The sequence below is a fragment of the Eucyclogobius newberryi genome, unplaced genomic scaffold (genome assembly GCF_026437365.1).
Source record: "Eucyclogobius newberryi isolate DKJ021-1_F unplaced genomic scaffold, fEucNew1.0.hap1 SCAF_14, whole genome shotgun sequence".
NCBI lineage: Eukaryota > Metazoa > Chordata > Actinopteri > Gobiiformes > Gobiidae > Eucyclogobius > Eucyclogobius newberryi.
This window is the reverse complement of record NW_027315768.1, coordinates 29896551-29916414: the sequence shown is the minus strand read 5'-3', so window position 1 is coordinate 29916414 and position 19864 is coordinate 29896551. Positions and strand designations below refer to the sequence as shown.

General features: G+C 36.9%; 1 protein-coding gene across 1 annotated transcript; it reads left to right on the top strand.

Annotated features, from left to right (window-relative positions):
• The first annotated feature begins 2066 nt into the window (after nucleotides 1-2066).
• Nucleotides 2067-18447, top strand: LOC140359948 (signal transducer and activator of transcription 1-alpha/beta-like). The gene is made up of 23 exons (XM_072445202.1): nucleotides 2067-2197; nucleotides 2270-2408; nucleotides 3851-3946; nucleotides 4129-4194; nucleotides 4295-4373; nucleotides 5511-5593; nucleotides 5672-5823; nucleotides 6952-7110; nucleotides 7745-7840; nucleotides 8507-8566; nucleotides 8645-8674; nucleotides 8771-8861; nucleotides 10497-10541; nucleotides 10613-10696; nucleotides 11046-11147; nucleotides 12779-12914; nucleotides 13776-13816; nucleotides 13891-13967; nucleotides 14504-14643; nucleotides 14875-15054; nucleotides 15831-15891; nucleotides 15969-16044; nucleotides 16840-18447. Exons 1-23 carry the CDS (start codon nucleotides 2070-2072, stop codon nucleotides 16981-16983), a joined length of 2265 nt encoding a protein of 754 aa, XP_072301303.1. The 5' UTR covers nucleotides 2067-2069; the 3' UTR covers nucleotides 16984-18447.
• Nucleotides 18448-19864: the final 1417 nt, after the last annotated feature.

The following is a 19864-nucleotide window of genomic DNA, read 5'->3' as shown; positions in this document are numbered from 1 at the left end:
GTGAATATTGTAAAGTAATGAATAGTAGTGAATATAGTAAAGTAATGAATAGTAAAGTAATGAATAGTAGTGAATATAGTAAAGTAATGAATAGTAGTGAATATTGTAAAGTAATGAATAGTAGTGAATATAGTAAAGTAATGAATAGTAAAGTAATGAATAATAGTGAATATAGTAAAGTAATGAATAATAGTGAATATAGTAATGTAATGAATAGTAAAGTAATGAATAGTAGTGAATATAGTAAAGTAATGAATAGTAAAGTAATGAATAGTAGTGAATATAGTAAAGTAATGAATAATAGTGAATATAGTAAAGTAATGAATAGTAGTGAATATAGTAAAGTAATGAATAGTAGTGAATATAGTAAAGTAATAAATAGTAGTGAATATTGTAAAGTAATGAATAGTAAAGTAATGAATAGTAGTGAATATTGTAAAGTAATGAATAGTAAAGTAATGAATAATAGTGAATATAGTAAAGTAATGAATAGTAGTGAATATAATAAAGTAAGATAGTAGTGAATATAGTAAAGTAATGAATAGTAGTGAATATTGTAAAGTAATGAATAGTAAAGTAATGAATAGTAGTGAATATTGTAAAGTAATGAATAGTAGTGAATATAGTAAAGTAATGAATAGTAAAGTAATGAATAGTAGTGAATATAGTAAAGTAATGAATAGTAGTGAATATTGTAAAGTAATGAATAGTAGTGAATATAGTAAAGTAATGAATAGTAAAGTAATGAATAATAGTGATTATAGTAAAGTAATGAATAATAGTGAATATAGTAATGTAATGAATAGTAAAGTAATGAATAGTAGTGAATATAGTAAAGTAATGAATAGTAAAGTAATGAATAGTAGTGAATATAGTAAAGTAATGAATAATAGTGAATATAGTAATGTAATGAATAGTAAAGTAATGAATAGTAGTGAATATAGTAAAGTAATGAATAGTAAAGTAATGAATAGTAGTGAATATAGTAAAGTAATGAATAATAGTGAATATAGTAAAGTAATGAATAGTAGTGAATATAGTAAAGTAATGAATAGTAGTGAATATAGTAAAGTAATAAATAGTAGTGAATATTGTAAAGTAATGAATAGTAAAGTAATGAATAGTAGTGAATATTGTAAAGTAATGAATAGTAGTGAATATAGTAAAGTAATGAATAGTAAAGTAATGAATAATAGTGAATATAGTAAAGTAATGAATAGTAAAGTAATGAATAATAGTGAATATAGTAAAGTAATGAATAGTAGTGAATATATAAAAGTAAGATAGTAGTGAATATAGTAAAGTAATGAATAGTAGTGAATATATAAAAGTAAGATAGTAGTGAATATAGTAAAGTAATGAATAGTAGTGAATATAGTAAAGTAATGAATAGTAGTGAATATAGTAAAGTAATGAATAGTAGTGAATATAGTAAAGTAATGAATAGTAAAGTAATGAATAATAGTGAATATAGTAAAGTAATGAATAGTAGTGAATATAATAAAGTAAGATAGTAGTGAATATAGTAAAGTAATGAATAGTAGTGAATATTGTAAAGTAATGAATAGTAAAGTAATGAATAGTAGTGAATATTGTAAAGTAATGAATAGTAGTGAATATAGTAAAGTAATGAATAGTAAAGTAATGAATAGTAGTGAATATAGTAAAGTAATGAATAGTAGTGAATATTGTAAAGTAATGAATAGTAGTGAATATAGTAAAGTAATGAATAGTAAAGTAATGAATAGTAGTGAATATTGTAAAGTAATGAATAGTAAAGTAATGAATAGTAGTGAATATTGTAAAGTAATGAATAGTAGTGAATATTGTAAAGTAATGAATAGTAAAGTAATGAATAGTAGTGAATATTGTAAAGTAATGAATAGTAGTGAATATAGTAAAGTAATGAATAGTAAAGTAATGAATAGTAGTGAATATAGTAAAGTAATGAATAGTAGTGAATATAGTAAAGTAATGACTAGTAAAATAATGAATAGTAGTGAATATAGTAAAGTAATAAATAGTAGTGAATATATAAAATGTACTTTGTCTCCGCCCACAGTGAGATTATGGCCCAATGGCAGGAGCTGCTCAATCTGGGCCCTTCGATGCAGAGCCGAGTGTGTGGACTGTACGAGGCAAAGTTTCCAAGAGAAATCCGCCACTATCTCTGCCACTGGATAGAGAGCCAAAACTGGTATTGAATGAGTGAACAACAGTTTAATACTACACAAATGAAGTACTTTAATACTACGTTATTCGACTCCAGGGAGATCACAGATGAGTCTACGGCGAGGGCAACGCTTCAGGCTCTGGCTTTGAAACTGGACGAACTGAAAAATGAGTCGGTTCACAACCACAACGTCCTGATGGGGCCCGACTACTCAGCCATGAGAGACTTTGTGATGGTGAGTCACATGAGCATTCAGGGTGATTCAAGGTGACTGTACCTGCATGTGTGGGGCATTCTGTGAAAAGCCAGAATTAGAACTAATAAACTAATAAAGTGATAAAAAACCAAGGGTATCGTGCACAAGACATTTCCTGGAGTCGTATTTTTATTCCCACAGAGACGAGATAATCATAATAAATCAGAATCAGTGAAAGGTTTATTGCCGTTGTCATTGAACACATTTCGCAAACATAGGAACTTGTTTTAAGGTGCAACACAAACCAATGAATAATAAAATAATAAAAGCGACGTCTATAGAATCAAATAAGGCATAAATTAGGACTTGACTGAGGAAATAAAGTAAAGATAAACTTGTTCTCAGTACGTACACAGCAAATTTACACAAAAATGTACAGATGTTCAGAAATAAAAATAAATAAATAACTATACATTACAGAATCATGAATACAGTCCCATCATGACAGTTCTGTGCATTAAACAGCACATTTATCACTGGCTCAAACACTATCACCACTGGAACCATCCCACTCCAGCCTCCAGAGCCCAAGTCCCGCCTCTTTACGCCAGCGTTAAGGTCATTAAAGCAGCAGAAGCTCGACCTGAAACCGCCCCCTGGCCAAGGCGCTCTTTACCGCCACGATCGGGGCCAAAAAACGGCTCAGAACGTGAGTAACTGTTGCCAGAACGACCTGTACGGCGGTTATTCAAAAACAAGTCACGACAGTTGGCATTACAATTCTCCCTGACCGTGGTGTTGTGATCGATGTGTCCATGTAGTCGTAGTGACACACAAACACGGTTCAATTCACCATCAAATACAAAGCAGGGTAGTGTTTTTAGGGTGAATAATATGTTCATAATTCAGAGAAAAAATGTCCTGACAGACACAGGTACCTCTCTGTATTAATCTATTCATTTTATCACCCTGTTTTGACTTTATTAAATTTATTTTTATTCATTTTATCACCCTGTTTTGCTTTAATTTAATTCATTTTATCAGCCTGTTTTGCTTTAATTTAATTTAATTTTATTCATTTTATCACCCTGTTTTGCCTTAATTTCATTTATTTTTATTCATTTTATCACCCTGTTTTGCCTTTATTTCATTTAATTTATTTTATTTCAGTTTTTACATTATTTCCTGTTAGCATTTTGCTGCTTCACCACTTGCAAGATGGCCGCCGCAACTGCCTTTAACCGCCTTTAACCGCCTTTAGCGCTCTCTAGCCTTTATCATAACTCACTGGTAGAGACTAACGCATTATAGCACGACAGCTCGAACATTCTTGAACTTGGACTTGGAGTTTGATAATAACTTGACTCAAACATGAACTCATGCCAAAAAAACACACTTTTACTGACAGAGGATTGGCCGGATCCATCATTTCGAACACATTCTTCATCCTTCGTCATCAATCTTATAACGATTTGTTACAGAACCACTTTGAATCTCGTCCTCTGGCGCTGGCTGAACTCCTCGCTGAATGTCTGAGGGAGGAAAAGGCCATCTTGACTTCCTGTTTGACAAATCAGGTAATTTAATCGGAATGAGGAGGATACACCTCAAAAGTCTTATTTTACTCATTCAGATGTCTCAGTATTGTTGGTTTACCTCAGAAACTAGAAATGCTTTTATAGTGACACAAATTGCAATTGTTTTTATCGTGTTTAAGCGCATTTTTTCCTCAATAAAACAACAGTCTGTCATTTTCCAGAACGTTGAGGAGCAAAGGCAAAAAGATCTGGACAACAAAGTGACAGAACTGAATAAACAGACTTGGGTAAATTCAACATTTCATTCATTTTGATCTGTAAATCCATTGTTTTTGTGTGTGTTTCTTTGTGTTACTTTGTTGATAATATTGTGTTCTCATGATGTAGGAAACTGAGAGAGAAATCAAGTCCCTGGAGGCTTTGAATGAGAAGCTGGTGTACGTTCAGAGGACGTGGGAAAGCCAAGGTGAGCGACACGTAAAGGAGTTTTGTGTTTGATTTTCAAGTTCTATTGTGTTGTCAATGCAGGGTTTAAGTACTTCTCGGCATTAGTTTTTACAATAAGAAAGTTGTAGTAACGTTTGCGACATCAGCAGGTTGAAGTACTTGGAAAGACAAACTGCAATAGGCTATGAAAAGGTTTGTGGTTGGCTTATGGTTAAAGTTTCACACCAAACGGCACCGGCGTGAGATTTAAAGTCTGCTTAACTTAAGAGGTATAAATGTGTTGTTTTTTTAACCTATTATTATAAAAGAAAATCAAATGAAAAGCTTTGAAATGTTGACGGAATCCTGTATTTATTTTATTTATTTTATTTATTTTATTTATTTTATTTATTTTATTTATTTTATTTATTTTATTTATTTTATTTATTTAGAAATAAGGAGTTCATTATTATAACTAAGAAAGTAAACAAAGCAATGAGCATTATAACTTAATTTAAATTAAATCTTTATTGAGCCTTATAAATCAGAACGTTCAAGGTGAATAATGTCTAAACTATATACATTTATTAACAATCTTTAATCAGTCATTCTGCTAAATATATAAAAAATAAATGGGGAAAAAGAAGGTAACTTAGTTTTTTGACGGATGAAGAATGGGAGAACATGTGAGCGATCTCAACGGAGGACCACAAAATCACACGTTTGGAGAGAATCATGTTGGGAAAATGTGTCACAGTGTTTCATCACGCCGTGTCAAAGGTCAAAGCGCTCGCTACGACACCGTCCGATTGTCCATAAATAGAAGATGAATGGAGATGAAACAAACGTTTTCGACATCGCCATCCCACTTGAATTCAGAACAACGTACAGTATTTGGGCCTCAGAATTCCTGCCGCGGACACTGTGAACGGAAACCTTTGGATACCACACTCTTGACAGCGGGACACAAAGAATCGATGAGACAAACTGCGCTGACGATCAAGGACGGGGCCGACGATGCAACTGGAATTCCCAAAATATGAACGAAGAATGAATTAGAAATAGACCACGACGACACCGTCTCCGCGCTCACGCTTTCTCTGATTGCGAGGCAAAGATTAGCCACTACACGCGTCACTATTTCACTTAAATGACCTTCTTTTTGTTGTTTCCTCAGTGGCTAAAGTGAACGGTCTTTCTCGCGAGGCGGTTCAACTTGAGTGTCGGAGACAAGCAGATTTCATCGCACAGACACAACAGGTGAAGCCACGTCGACGCCGAAACCGCGGACGTCGTCGTGACTTCGAGAGTGAATCTGCAACTTCCTTTTCTTTGCAGTTGGTGGTGGACCAGATCGTGAAGTCGGTGAATCTCGGCGCTCACGTCGTCGAGTCGTTGGTTGCTGTGGAGCTTCCCGAGTGGAAACGCAAACAGCAAATGTCCTGCATCGGAAATCCAATCAGCATCGACCTGGAGCGTCTGGAGAAATGGTGAGTTTTGTTGCGTGAAGCTTGGCTGGAAGCTACTGTGTTTTTAGTGGCCTCTACGGGTCGCTGAGCAGTACTGCGGGAAGCTCGGTTCTTCTTCTCCCGCCGCGGCTCAGTCTGTGGGCGTGTTCAAAGGCCGGTTCGTGCTCCGCCCTCTAACATGAGCTTTTAGAGGTCTGCACATGCTCTGAGGACCACACAGCCTCAAACACATGGATCTAAGCTCAAACCACACTGAATAAACCTGTGGGGGATTCTTGGATGTTTAGTTTAGTTCAGTCTTTATTTGTCAGGGACCATGTACAAAATCATTAATTTAAGGGAAAAGATGATCTGCACCAGACATTTCATTACAATTACAACACGTTACATTTCATTATTAACTCAGTAAAATACACTATAAAACAAATTATTTTCTACAAGTTACAGAGTTAATACAGACAGACTAAAAAATACAGTTATTGGCTGATGATTATCCAGGACGTGCTTTTTCAAGTTTTGAGTGAAGTTATGAAGTTAAGAATATCTACAGACAATTTCAGACTCTCTGGGAGTCGATTCCACTGTCGGATAATTAAAAAAGAAAAGGCCGATCGTGCGAAGGCCGAGGATCTTTTCGGGATGGTGCTGTGGAGCGGGTCAATCGAGTCGTTGCAGGTTGTGCCTCACTGAGCATGAGCGACAGTCTTTGTTTGTAGCTAGGGCTCTGTTCACGTTTCTAATGATAGATATTAGTTAGAAATACAGACAGTTTTTTATTGCGTGTAATGAATGATCAATGAAGTGACTATTTCCTCCATTCAGCAACTTTTACGGATGTGAGAGTTCAGCCCAGTAGGATGGGTGTTTTTTGTCTGCTTGCCCATCCATAAAAGTCACTGGACGCTCCTGCCACAGGGTTGTTTCCTAAATGAGAAGCCGCTCACTGCATCAGCCGGGTTTAGATAACGTGCTGCAGCTGGAAGATCATCACCCGTGCAGTGATTATCTGCTCGTACCTGCTGTATTTGCTTAGTTGAATCCAAGTGGCGACTTTCCCTCTCGTTTAGCAGTGTACGTGTTGGAACTATAGTGTGCTGCCCCGCCCACACTCTCCCAGTGGCTGGTCTCTAACGCTGCTGTTCCTCTCAGGTTCAGTCGTGTGGCGCAGAGTCTTCTTCAGATCGTCCAACAGCTGAAGAAACTACAGGAGCAGAGCAGACCCCAGATCAGCCCCGTGTCCAACCTGTCTGAAGTCATCCAACAAATCAACTCTTTCACCAACTCGCTGCTCACCAAACTCATGAAGAAGTGAGAACAACACACACACACACGTTTACTGTTGTATTTCACTGTATTTCTTTATTTAATGGTAGATTGTGACAGACACTTTTTACTGGACAATTACTTTTTTTTTTAACTCTATTTCCCGTTTAAAGTGCCTATGACAGGTTTTTATGATGGTCTAATTTTGGTTTTATTTGGTGTATTTGTACCTGTTGTAAATATAAATGATTGTTTTACATCAATCAAGCAGCAGTTGGTGGAGAAAAGTCGAAAAATCTGCAGGAAATGACAGGAAGTGACATCACACCAGGGACCACTCATTCATCCAAAGTTTATGCAGCATTTACACAAAAGAAACACATTTTTTGACTCTCTAAACAGTAATTCAATAACATAAAGATGATCTCATACATTTCTATTTGTCATATTAAAAGAATAAATGACATTAGATGAGTTTTAGCTCAGTGTTTGCTGGTGTGATGTCATCAATTACAGCCAGGAAGTGAAATGATGAACCTAAAAGCGATGCTATTCTGTAATAAAATGAGTGTACATTTTTGCTAAACTGAAACATTTATCTTAACTGCATTTTAGTTCAGTGAGTGGTCCAACCTGTCAGAGGCAGTTACGGCTAACATGTCGACAAACTCTTTTGCAGTGCACTGGTGGTGGAGAAACAGCCCATGTCGTTAAAGTCGAGCACCCGCAGACCGTGCATACTCAAAACTAAAGTTCGGTTTACCGTGTCACTCAGGTAAGAGAACAACAGTTACATTTCAATCTGGACCCACGCAAATTGAAAACATGTATCATATTTTCCAGAGTATAAGTCGCACCAGCCAAAAAAGGCATAATAGAGAAGAAAAAAAACATATATAAGTCGCACTGGAGTATAAGTTGCATTTTTGGGGGAAATATATTTGATAAAATCCAAGACAATGAACAGACATTTCCTCTTGAAATGCAGTTTAAAATAATAACAGATGAGAGAACATGGTGAATAGGTGTACGTATGCTAACGCTAACACCTTCAGCTACATGACGTATGCTAACGCTAACACCTTCAGCTACATGAGGCACAGACAGAACTGTGGTAAGTGTCTGGTATGTTAACGTAACATATGAACAGTTATTCAGATAACTATAGCATAAAGAACATGCTAACAAGTTTACCAAAGCATCAGTTTTACCCCAAATCACTAAATCCACTGAATTCTTCTTCCTCTGTGTCACTTCTAAACAACTCCACAAACTCCAGAGGAAGAGGAAGTGCAGATTCTTCTTCTGCGTCGCTTAGAGCCTAGAGCGCCCTCTTGTGGTTGTCAGTGTGAAAATAACAAATAATATCACATATAAGCCGCTTATAGTCTGGAATTTATGGTACTATACTTGTGTTTATTTTTGTTTTTGTTTTGTGCAGATTTTTGGTTAATTTGCCAATGTTTAAGACCCTGCTCAAAGTCAAGCCTGTATTTGACAAGTAGGTGGACCTTATGTGCACCATGACCATTTTAAAACATGTGGACATTATTTTAAAACAATAAACAATCCTTTTTAGGGACGTTGAAGAGGTCAGAACCATAAAAGGGTAAATACAATTGTGTCAATAATTGCCATCATGAATAAGAATAATTCTTTATTTACATAGTGTTTATGAATTTAACTGAGATACTTTTTGCCCAAGCTTTCGCCGGATTGTGTTTGTGGAAAGCCAGAGTAAATGGCTGGATGTGTACACGCCGAACGGAGGGCTGGTGGCAGAGTTTGAGTCTTTGGTAAGAACCTCTGAAAATCTATCACTTCAGTTTTAATCCAAGAAGTTTGTCCCACAAATAATTCCCAAAATGTGCTAAAATGTGTCTTTTATAGGGCTACCCCAAATAAATTGTCTGTTTGCTGTAACCCGACCCAACATTTTTCAAGTGGGTCGGTCGTTAGGTAAATTCTTATATTTTTTTTACTTTGAAAGCAAAAAAAAAAGGATCCAAATTTGGCAATTTTTTGAGTCGGAGTGACCACCAGGGGTCAGGTTTCAACAGTCAATGACGGAAAACGTCTCTATCAACCCGATCAGGAGACTAAATCTCATGATTTTAAGACATTTTTATCGACCTTTTGTACGCCGCTATCCTTTATTTTGGTAGCGAAGGCGAGCGGGGGGGAACATGCGGGGGACACGGGCGCCGCCATGTTTGTTGTGATGACGCTACTGGGCGTGTTTCCCTCCCAGAATGCATAGCGGAAATCAAATTTAAATGAAGCCACACCATGACATAGAACGATATGAGTGGTGGCCAGGACAGTGGCGCCGACAGATCCAAACTAACTTGTGATAGACAATTCAGGTTCCCTCCTGCATGATCTGATTAATACAGAAGCATGTGGAGGACCGAAAATGAAGACGCACATGTGTTAGGCATTGCGTTATTTGTCCCATGGGATGAACGATAATAACGATAAAGCGCGATAATGTTATTCTACATGGCGCTATAGGAAAGAACGGTCGTGAGTAGGCGAAATATTTGAAAAATAAAAGAAGCCGGGTCGGTCGGGTTATGGCAAACAGACATATTATTTGCCTCAGCCTAACATTGCTCTTTTTGAAGCGCTGTTGTTAAATTTGATATAATATTATTATATATATTTGAGGATTTCAAATATATATAATTTGAATTCCTGTATTTTCCGGATTATGAATCGCTCCGGAGTATAAGTCGCATCAGCCAAAAAAAATCATAATAAAGAAGAAAAAACATATAAGTCGCACTGGAGTATAAATCGCATTTTTTTGAGGAAATTAAGTGTCTGGTATGTTAACGTAACATATTAACAGTTATTCAGATAATTATAGCATAAAGAATGCTACTACTCCAGAGGTAGAGGAAGTGTAGATTCTTCTTCTGCGTTGCTTAGAGCCTAGAGCGCCCTCTTGTGGTTGTCAGTGTGAAAATAATGAATACTATCACATATAAGTCGGTCTGGAGTATAAGTCGCACCCCGGCCAAAACTATGAAAAAAGTATCAAATACTGTACTCATCCACAACTCGGGTTTATTACAAACTAGATAAGAAAGCAGTGCAGCCACGATTAGTCTTGAAATAAAGCTTTGTGTATTCTTTAAGCAGCTGGTTGAATAAAATACTGGCCTTTGCTGGAGAATTACATCAAATTTCAACACTGTTGCTATTGACACATTTTGCTTTTCTTGCTTTGTGTGTGTGTTTTTGGAGAACTTTATTTCATTTTATTTTTAAGATTTCCCCCCCATTTCACGATGGGGGATGAGAGAGAAGGGAGGACATGCAGCAAACTGTTGTGACGTGTGCTGTGCTGTAACCACTCGACCACCGGGGCAGCACTTGGAGCACATTTTGATAATTGTGTATGGTTTTAAATGTCATTTTTGCAGTCAATCCAGTTTGGAAAAGAATCCAAAGTGAAAGGGAGTAACGAGGTGAGGCGCTGAAAACATCTGATATTTTTCATTATTTTCAACACATTTGAATTAATTGTACATTTTCTCAGAGTTCCATTGGTGTTACGGAAGAACTGCACATCATCAAATTCGTCACCAAGCTTCAGATGCCGGGATTCGAATGTGACATTGAGGTAACGCTGCGCGAACGTGTCAGACTGTGTGAAGCGGTGCCGTTTTGAAGTCCGTTTCTCCTGTTTAGTCCCAAAAAATGTTGTTTCTTCAAAGCAACGACAAACTGAAACTCCATAAAACACAGAACGGTGCGCGGTGCAACTTTTAGACATCATCACTTCGCAGAAAGTGATCTATCTCGGAAGAGTGCTTGTGTTTGAGCAATAAAAACACAAATATAGTTGAGTTTAGTGCCATACTGTGGACCATCGGCGTGATATCCATTTGGAGTTTGCAGATGACTCGACCAGAACCGGGACAGTTCACATAATGCACCTTTAAAGACACTTTCTGTGTTTGTGTGTTTAGACCAGTTCTCTTCCTGTTGTGGTTGTGTGCAACGTGAATCAGGCCCCGAGTGCCTGGGCCTCTGTCCTGTGGTACAACCTGCTCTCCATCCAGCAACCCACGGTGAGGACAAGAACACGCCTACTGCATTTACTGGACACCAAAACGGGATGGGACGAGACACCAGATTTTCACATAATAAATCGTGAATTGTGCGGTTAGGGTTCGTTTTTTCATATTATGTTTAATAAGAAAAAAGGTTCTCTTGTTTTTCTAATTATTACCCAGTCTGGTGGTGTAGAACCTGTGGTAAATATTCATCAAGTTGCAGTTTGGGGGAAAAAAACAATAGAATCCCTCTGTGATGTCATCAATGTGCGACGTGCCATTGAAAACACACGATAAACTTAACTGACATACTTTTCTGACAGTTTAAACGATCATTCAACAAAATAAAGGTGTTACCGTATTTTCCGGACTATAAGTCGCACCAGCCAGAAAATGCATAATTGAAAAGAAAAAGTTGCACTGGAGTATGAAAGTGTGAAAATAACAAATAACATCTCACAAAAGTCGCCCCGGTATAAGTATATAAGTATAAATATAAGTATAAGTTGCTCCCCGGCCAAAACTATGAAAAAAGGTGCAACTTATAGTCCAGAAAATACGGTATATGGTATTGTTTGTCAAATCATAACTGTTGCGTATTTAAGATAAGATAAGATATTCCTTTATTGTCCCACAAGGGGAAATTTCATTGTTGCAACGCAGGTAGATACAGAGGCAGATACAGAAGAAAAGAACAGATCACTTATCGGAAGTTTGAAAAACACTCTCAGTAGAAGATCTCCTATAAAGTCGGTGTAATCCCTCATTCGTCCAGGCGTGTTCCATTGCAGAAAAAGCTTCAGTTGTAGTCATCTGGACTCAGCCAGAAAAATAGATTTTTGCTCTCGTTTACATTATGGTTGTGGAATTACCTCTACCTTTGTCATATTTGCTGCTTATGTCCATCCAGGAAGTACAATTATAAACTTTACAGAAACGGTTGAACTGGGGACAAACGGGCAAAATGTTTAGTAAACTCAGTACACAGTGAAATGTGTAGTTTAAACTGTCATATGCGCTTTAAGTTCACAAGTTTGGCCTCACACAAAAATGATTCATTGTACTTTACTTCGGGGTGAAAAATGAATATCTCGATTTTGTTTTTGAGTGTTACGATAAGTGTTGCGTGTCTCAAAACGTATTAATGTACGTTTAATCACCAGACAAATGTTAATGTCTGTTTGAAAGTACGACATCACTTTTCCCATGTATATTTGTAATCAGCTCTTTTTGTGGCATTTAAACGATACACTCGACATTCAAATCTTCCATATCTTCAAAACAACGTTCACGATATTATCACGTTGGCTTAATACTTCTGATGTTACTGTAGCACTGCCTTTTGTCACTACAGCTTCTCAAAGGCTGTAACTCACCGGGAACACAATTTCACAAGATCGTTTTCCACATACGTGTACAATCGTTAAGTTAATCTCGTCTCTACCCTATCTCGCAATGATGTAAGTGCTTTCAAACTTGAAGACAATACATTTGAGTGATTATTTCTACTTCGAAATGGTGTGAAATCCAGTTATTTCCACTCACAATCCGTCCCTTGTTGAGTTGCTTTGCTTTTTAAAACGCTGGCACGCACTTCTGCACGTTGTACTTTTGCTGTGGCGGTTGATTCTCGTCTCGGTTTCTAGAGTCTCTCCGTGTTTGTGGAGCCTCCTCCTCTCTCCTGGGAGCAGCTGTCCCGGGTCCTGAGCTGGCAGTTCAAGTCGGCCGGAGACAAAGAGCTCAACGACGACCAACTTCACGAACTCAAGCTCAAAATCGTTGGTAAGTTTTGGCTGTCCAGGACATTGTGAGCAGAGCAGCAGCTTACGACTGTTTTAGAAGTTCATTTCTGCACTAAATGGACACTATTTTCTATTTCTACATGGACACTGTTTAAAAAAGAGGAGCGTTAGTGACAGTGGTGGGAAGTACAAAAGTCAACATGCTGTGCTGAGTAAATTCTTTTTACTTTAAAGTTTTAACTGGACCGAAGAATGGCAATATTTTAGTTTTAGTTTAGTTTTTAGCATATTTAAGGTAACGTTTTGCCTAAAAATTGTGAGAAAAAGCAACCACAAGAAGAATAAGTCAATTCAGCCGCTTCTATTCACCAAAAATCTGTCAATTCTTTATCCAGACTTCTACATTTTACTACATCTGAGCCGGTAATAGATCTAGAATGTGTGTAAAGTACTTTTTAATGTAATACTAGCTCACATAGCTACACTTTTGACTTAAGTAACTAAATTGAGTACTTCTTCCACCACTGAATATAACTAAATATACATCACAAATTGTTTATTCATTTGTTGACATTGTGATCTATTCTTTTAATTGAATATATAAATTGCCACATGTTTTATGGTCTGTAAAGTCAAGAAAACGATGCACAATTATTTAAATAGTCATTGATTTTTTTAGTAGTCGATAAGTTGCTGCAGCCTTTGTCAGTGTTTTGTTTCATAATGAAGGAGGTTCACAATAGTAAAAAGTATGTAAGATTGAATAATTTACTACTCATACATAACATAATGAGATAAAACAGAAACAGTAATACGTGTTTTGCATCGGGATCAGCAGCACGACCATCAGTGTCTCATTAAAATACAGCTTTAAATGATTTAATGTTGTTTGTTGTCGCAGACAATCCAGCTGATCTTGTTTACTGGCACAACTTTGCAAAGGTTTGTTGAAAACAGTTGAATGATTCAGTGTTAAAGACGGCACTGAAAAGGTTTTTGCAATTACTTTTTTACAGAATGATGGGCCGTGGACTTGGATCAATGGAATATTGGACTTGATTCAAAAACACTTGAAGGAGATTTGGCGCGATGGGTAAGAATAAGACTATGAATAAAATATATCTGCAAGCGCTCCCTGTTTATATGAGTCAACTGTCTATATTCTGGGCAAAGTTTGTGGCTGCGCCAACCAAATTTAAGCGAAATCGGGCAAAGAGTTAATTTACGAGTGCAGGTGTCTCAGTGCAGCCCTCTCAGTGCAGGTGTCTCAGTGCAGCCCTCTCAGTGCAGGTGTGTCAGTGCAGCCCTCTCAGTGCAGGTGTCTCAGTGCAGCCCTCTCAGTGCAGCCCTCTCAGTGCAGGTGTGTCAGTGCAGCCCTCATCCTCGTCTCCCTCATCCTCGTCTGTTAAAAAGAATGCTAAAACGTGGCTTGTGGAAACAAAGATTTGTCATTTTTTTATGTGTAATTTTCAATTGCATTCACTTTCAGAATGCCTCTTGACATCTGGCATTTCAGCTAACTCAGGCACATTTACATTGTTTTGCTGTTGGTTGACGTCCCCTAACCCTAAACAGATAATTGCCCTTCGTTTCAGACGGAGTTTCACTAGTTCTTTGCTTGTGCTTCAGGTGCATCATGGGTTTTGTGAGCAAGATCACAACTTGGCAGCTTCTACAGACCAAACAGAACGGGACCTTCCTGCTGCGCTTCAGCGAGAGCAACAGAGAGGGCGCTATCACCTTCAGCTGGGTCGAGCACAGCAACGGAGGTGGGTCTGTGCGTTGTGAAAAGAGATGCAACGACAACACTAATCACACTATTTACATAAGGCTTCAGTATTAGTTATATTGTATTGTATTGTAGTGTGGTGTATAATTAGTACAAAGAACCACGGTCTGTGTAGTTCTATGTTCCCCTCAGTGTGGCGCACTGCAATATCCCAGTTATAATTGCGTTTGTTAAGTGTAAAACTGCATTGTCTTGGTTGTGTGTTGTGCAGAGGTGAACGTACACGCAGTGGCCCCGTATACAAAGAAGGAGCTGTCGTCCATGTCTCTACCCGACATCATTTATCACTACGGCCTGCGAGCGCCGCAGAGGAGGACCATCAACCCTCTGGTCTATTTGTACCCAGACATACCCAAGGACGTCGCCTTTGGACCATACTACACCACACGAGGTACAGACATCGTGTACTTATGTGTACTTAAGAGGGAGGCTGCGGAATGGAGCGCAGCGTTTCCCAAAACTTCTAATCGTGAAGGAGACATGTTATGTTTTTATCAGTACTTAATATTGAACTATAACATAAGTAGATCACCATTTAGCATTTTGTTGTTCATTATAAACCGCAATATTGATCTGCGACAGCTTAATAATAGAATCAGGTCCATTGACTTCCTGTTCTGATAAGCTCCGCCTCTTCATGTAACAAGCAGAAGATTGTTGTTTACATGTTTTTATATTTGAAAAGTGAATCCATGACACCTATCACTCTGAGTCTTCATTTTTCAAATATTCACAACTAAATACGAAGACTAGGGAGGGGATAGGGGGTAGGTGAAAACAGGACTTTTCTTAGCACAGGACTCAGGATTATTCAAACATGAATCGATGCATATACAACTGTGAGTAAGATAATGATGAGGAAACGCTGTTCATTATTTTTCATATGTTTCCTTTAAGAATTTAAAACTAACCAGCTATATTTAAAACCTAAAAATTGCCACATTTTTTGCATGATCAGGTTTCAGAAATGTGTTTTTAGTTACCAAAAGGGATGTCACAACAACAAACCCAACAATAATGAATACAGTTTAAACTCAGCACTATTCACTGCGTTGAAAAAACATTCCCTGGAATCACTCCAAGTTAAACCAATTAGAAATATATTGCGACCTTTGTGATTTTTCTAACATGACCTGTTTTGAATATCTCATTTTAATTCCTCTTCAGAAATCTCCCCGTCCGTGAACGAAGATGGCTACCACAAGAGAACAATCATCAGTGTTACAGAGTAAATTAGCCTGTCATTTCTGTCATTTACTCCTGTATTATTTGTGACTTTTCTAACCTGACTCCTCCTTGATTTAGCTGCCCCTCTCCTCCTCCTCCTCCTCCTCCATCTCCACCCAGAGAAACAGTCATGGATGTAGAGACAGACGTTCAGGTGAGAAAGATGCTACAAAATTAAAAAACAAAGATATTCTGTGTTTCCCGCAATTTAACAATGCGCTGTGTACTTTTATGTGAGACAATGGGAGGTATAAAAATGTCTCCTTTCAAACTGGCTCCCATAATGTGAATGGACACTTACTACAACCTATTACAAGATCCTGTTTAGGTTCAAGCAGAACTAAGTAACTCCGCGCATAGTTATAGCTCCCCCTGCAGCTCCCTGGTGAAAATACATGGTCAGAAAGTCCAAATAGTTTGTCTTTCTTTATCATAATAAGACAGTCAAGTCACATGCAAAACCATTTTCCAAATATGAAAAATGGGCGAGGGTTTCTCAGTAGAGTTGTTTTGATGTCGGCAAATGTTGCAAAGCTGGTTTTCCGCCACGAGACAGCAGGGGGCGACGACAGACACTTTAAATGCCCTGAAAATACATATTTAACCATCACAGGGACTTGCAAAGATGTTGAATGTTGTACCTGTCTCATTAAATAAATAAACAAAAAAAAGGTTACAGGTCATATCCGTGGAGATATAACCCGGCTCACAATAAGAATGCATGTATTTTAAGGTATTTTTGAGCAGTAAAACACTAGTTATTGAATTAATGGAAGATAAATATTATTAATGTCATAGTGTGGAACAATCCAGACAAAGCAAAGACTTCTCCACAGATAGAAAAGTTACATAATGCACCTTTAACACGCCGCTCTCGCCGTCGTACATTTAAAATTATTGATTATATTGTGTTTTTACTTTAAGCATAATGTACTTCTGTTCTTTTCAGGCTCCGTGGTCGGTCTCTAGTGAGGAGCTTTGGCAGGAGTTATTCCCTGACGCTCTGGACTCAAACATACCTCCCACTTCTTTACCTCCGACTGAGCAAATGTTTCCACTTCTGACGCAGTTTGACTCGGCAAATGGATTATGATTTCCACAGCGAGGAATTCATGTTCAAATTATGTTTTTACACCAAAATGAGGAAACATATTTTTAAAACTGTAAGCCTATAGTAGGTACTAAGTAGTAGCCTTCTGCTGGGTCGTGCTCTTCACGTGAATGAGAAGGATTTTGTGACTTGTTTTCCAAATAATTGACTTTTTGTGCTCAATATTGTACAAAAAAGAATAGACAATACGGTATACTTGACTATTCATCTCTGAGAACATTAATTTAAATCTTAAAGGTGGTATGGACGATTTTTTTCAGCCAATTTTTTTGTCATATTTCCTCGTGGCGTGGATAAATCATTTGTCCTGCCACGTATCAATCATAAAACGCACCTACCGCTCACCTGCAGCAGCGTCTGGCTCGTCCCCACGTTTCCGCGTGCCTAAGAGCATTGATCTATCATAATATAGTTCCCTCAGTGTACGGGGCAAAATGAAGACGGAGAAAGACAGTTCGAGCTGACGCAGAAGTGGACAGAAATCTACGGGAGACGAGAGATGCGATGCGCTCCGTCGTGCTAATAAACAAATGCACGTGTGTGTTGTATCAGTCCACACGGGGGAGTGCACATGCGCACTTCCACCTGCGTTCTCAAATCACCGAAAAATCGTCCATACCGCCTTTAAGCTGAGTTTCAGGATACAAAAGTGACAGAAATTAAACATTTTAATCAATGGTTGGAGGGATTTAAAAACAAATATATGTATATTTTTTTTTATCAACATCGAACTAATTATTCTGTTTTCTGATTTCGATTTTAATGATTACCTCACTGATTATAATACATTATCTACTAATATATGTAAAGATTTAAGACTTATTTTAACTAACTACTTTAACTAACTTTTGAACATGATTTTGCATTGAATTGAATAAATATATATAAAAAGGAGATACCAACTAAGGCCACCAGGGTTCAGTAAAAGAATAATTTATCCCATTGTAGATTGACATTGGAGCTGCGTTCACTTTCTTGGTTATATAGATATTATTATCACTTTACCTCAGACAAAAGTGCGGGCCAAAGGAAATAAACTAGTTACTAATACTAGTTACTCATTTAAACAAACTTTGAAAATCCAGTTCAAATATTTATTTACACACAATATTTACACACTATATATACACACTATATTTACACACTATATATACACACTATATTTGCACACTATATATACACACTATAAAAGGGTCAATTTGATTAAATCGAGACAAAGGACATGACGAAGCATCAAAAAAAAAGTTAAAATTCTAATGGCGTATGCTGTAATTTCCTATGAATACATATTTATTGAAGTAAACACAAATATTACCAGAATATAAAACGCTGTATTTTGATAACGCGAGATAACGAGTTCTTCTACCTTTTTACTAATAACATCAGAATCTCTCCTGTTAAGATTAATGTACATTGTCCCTGTCCCTGGCTCAAAAAAATAAAATAATTCAACTTAAATATGTTTTTTTTGTTCATGAATTCCCCGTGAGCTTGTGGATTTTTCAACTTTCAAAAAATCCCCTTTTGGCCCCATTTTAGTCGACTAATTGCTGCCTGGAGCACGTCTTTAGTCGACTAAGTATGTTTTTAGTCGACTACTGCCCTAGCGTGACGTTTAATGCTGCTACATGGAACATTAAGAGAACGGGGGCGAGCTTTTCCCCTGAAAGGTTACATGGTGCCCCTTTAAATTGGTCCTGTAATGCGTCTGAAACAGCATTTTAAAATCAATTTATGGAGCAAAACATCCGCACGTTCCGCAATAAACTGCTATTACAACAACAACGTGCCATATAACCATAATATGGTTATATTATAACGGGGATAATAAACGCTTGTCTTTTATTGCCGGGCATTTATGCAATATATTTACACTTTGTTATGTGATGTAATCCGACTACAAACAAGCAGCACCTTTGTAGTATTGAGAAAGTAGGTGAGGTTAAACACAAGAAGCTTTAAATTCCAAAACAACAACTAGAAGGAATATGTAGCGTTGTTTGTGTCGGTCACATGTGTTATTACTCAGATTTTTTTAAAGCGCAGTCACAAATAAGTACACTCTTCTTACATATAAGTGCACTCTTCTAACATACAATTACACTTCTTTTACATATAATTACACTCCTTTTACATATAATTACACTCCTTTTACATATAATTACACTCCTTTTACATATAATTACACTCATTTTACTATAAGTACACTCTTCTTACATATAAGTACACTCCTTTTACATATAATTACACTCCTTTTACATATAATTACACTCATTTTACTATAAGTACACTCTTCTTACATATAATTACACTCCTTTTACATATAATTACACTCCTTTTACATATAATTACACTCCTTTTACATATAATTACACTCATTTTACATATAATTACACTCATTTTACTATAAGTACACTCTTCTTACATATAAGTACACTCCTTTTACATATAATTACACTCATTTTACTATAAGTACACTCTTCTTACATATAAGTACACTCCTTTTACATATAAGTACACTCTTCTTACATATAAGTACACTCCTTTTACATATAAGTACACTCTTCTAACATATAAGTACACTCTTCTTACATATAAGTACACTCCTTTTACATATAAGTACACTCTTCATATAAGTACACTCCTTTTACATATACCTTTCGACAGTATGTAAATAACTTAAAATAATGATGATTTTATGACCCAAACAGGCCGATTAATTATGTTTTCCATAATTGAGTAGCCTTAATATCTTGTCGACTGTTTCTTTTGTCGGATTAGCACATTTTGGAATTGAGAGTCAAAATGTTCTTACCTGGATTTTGTGTTGTAAAAAAGATAAAGCTGATTTTATTCCTACGTC

Excerpts from the sequence above, each read along its gene's own strand:
- LOC140359948 (XM_072445202.1), top strand. The coding sequence starts at position 2,070 with ATGGCCCAATGGCAGGAGCTGCTCAATCTGGGCCCTTCGATGCAGAGC. Across the intron at positions 4,374-5,510 it reads GAGGACGTGGGAAAGCCAAG|TGGCTAAAGTGAACGGTCTT; the intron begins GTGAGCGACACG and ends TTGTTTCCTCAG. Across the intron at positions 8,862-10,496 it reads TGGCAGAGTTTGAGTCTTTG|TCAATCCAGTTTGGAAAAGA; the intron begins GTAAGAACCTCT and ends TCATTTTTGCAG.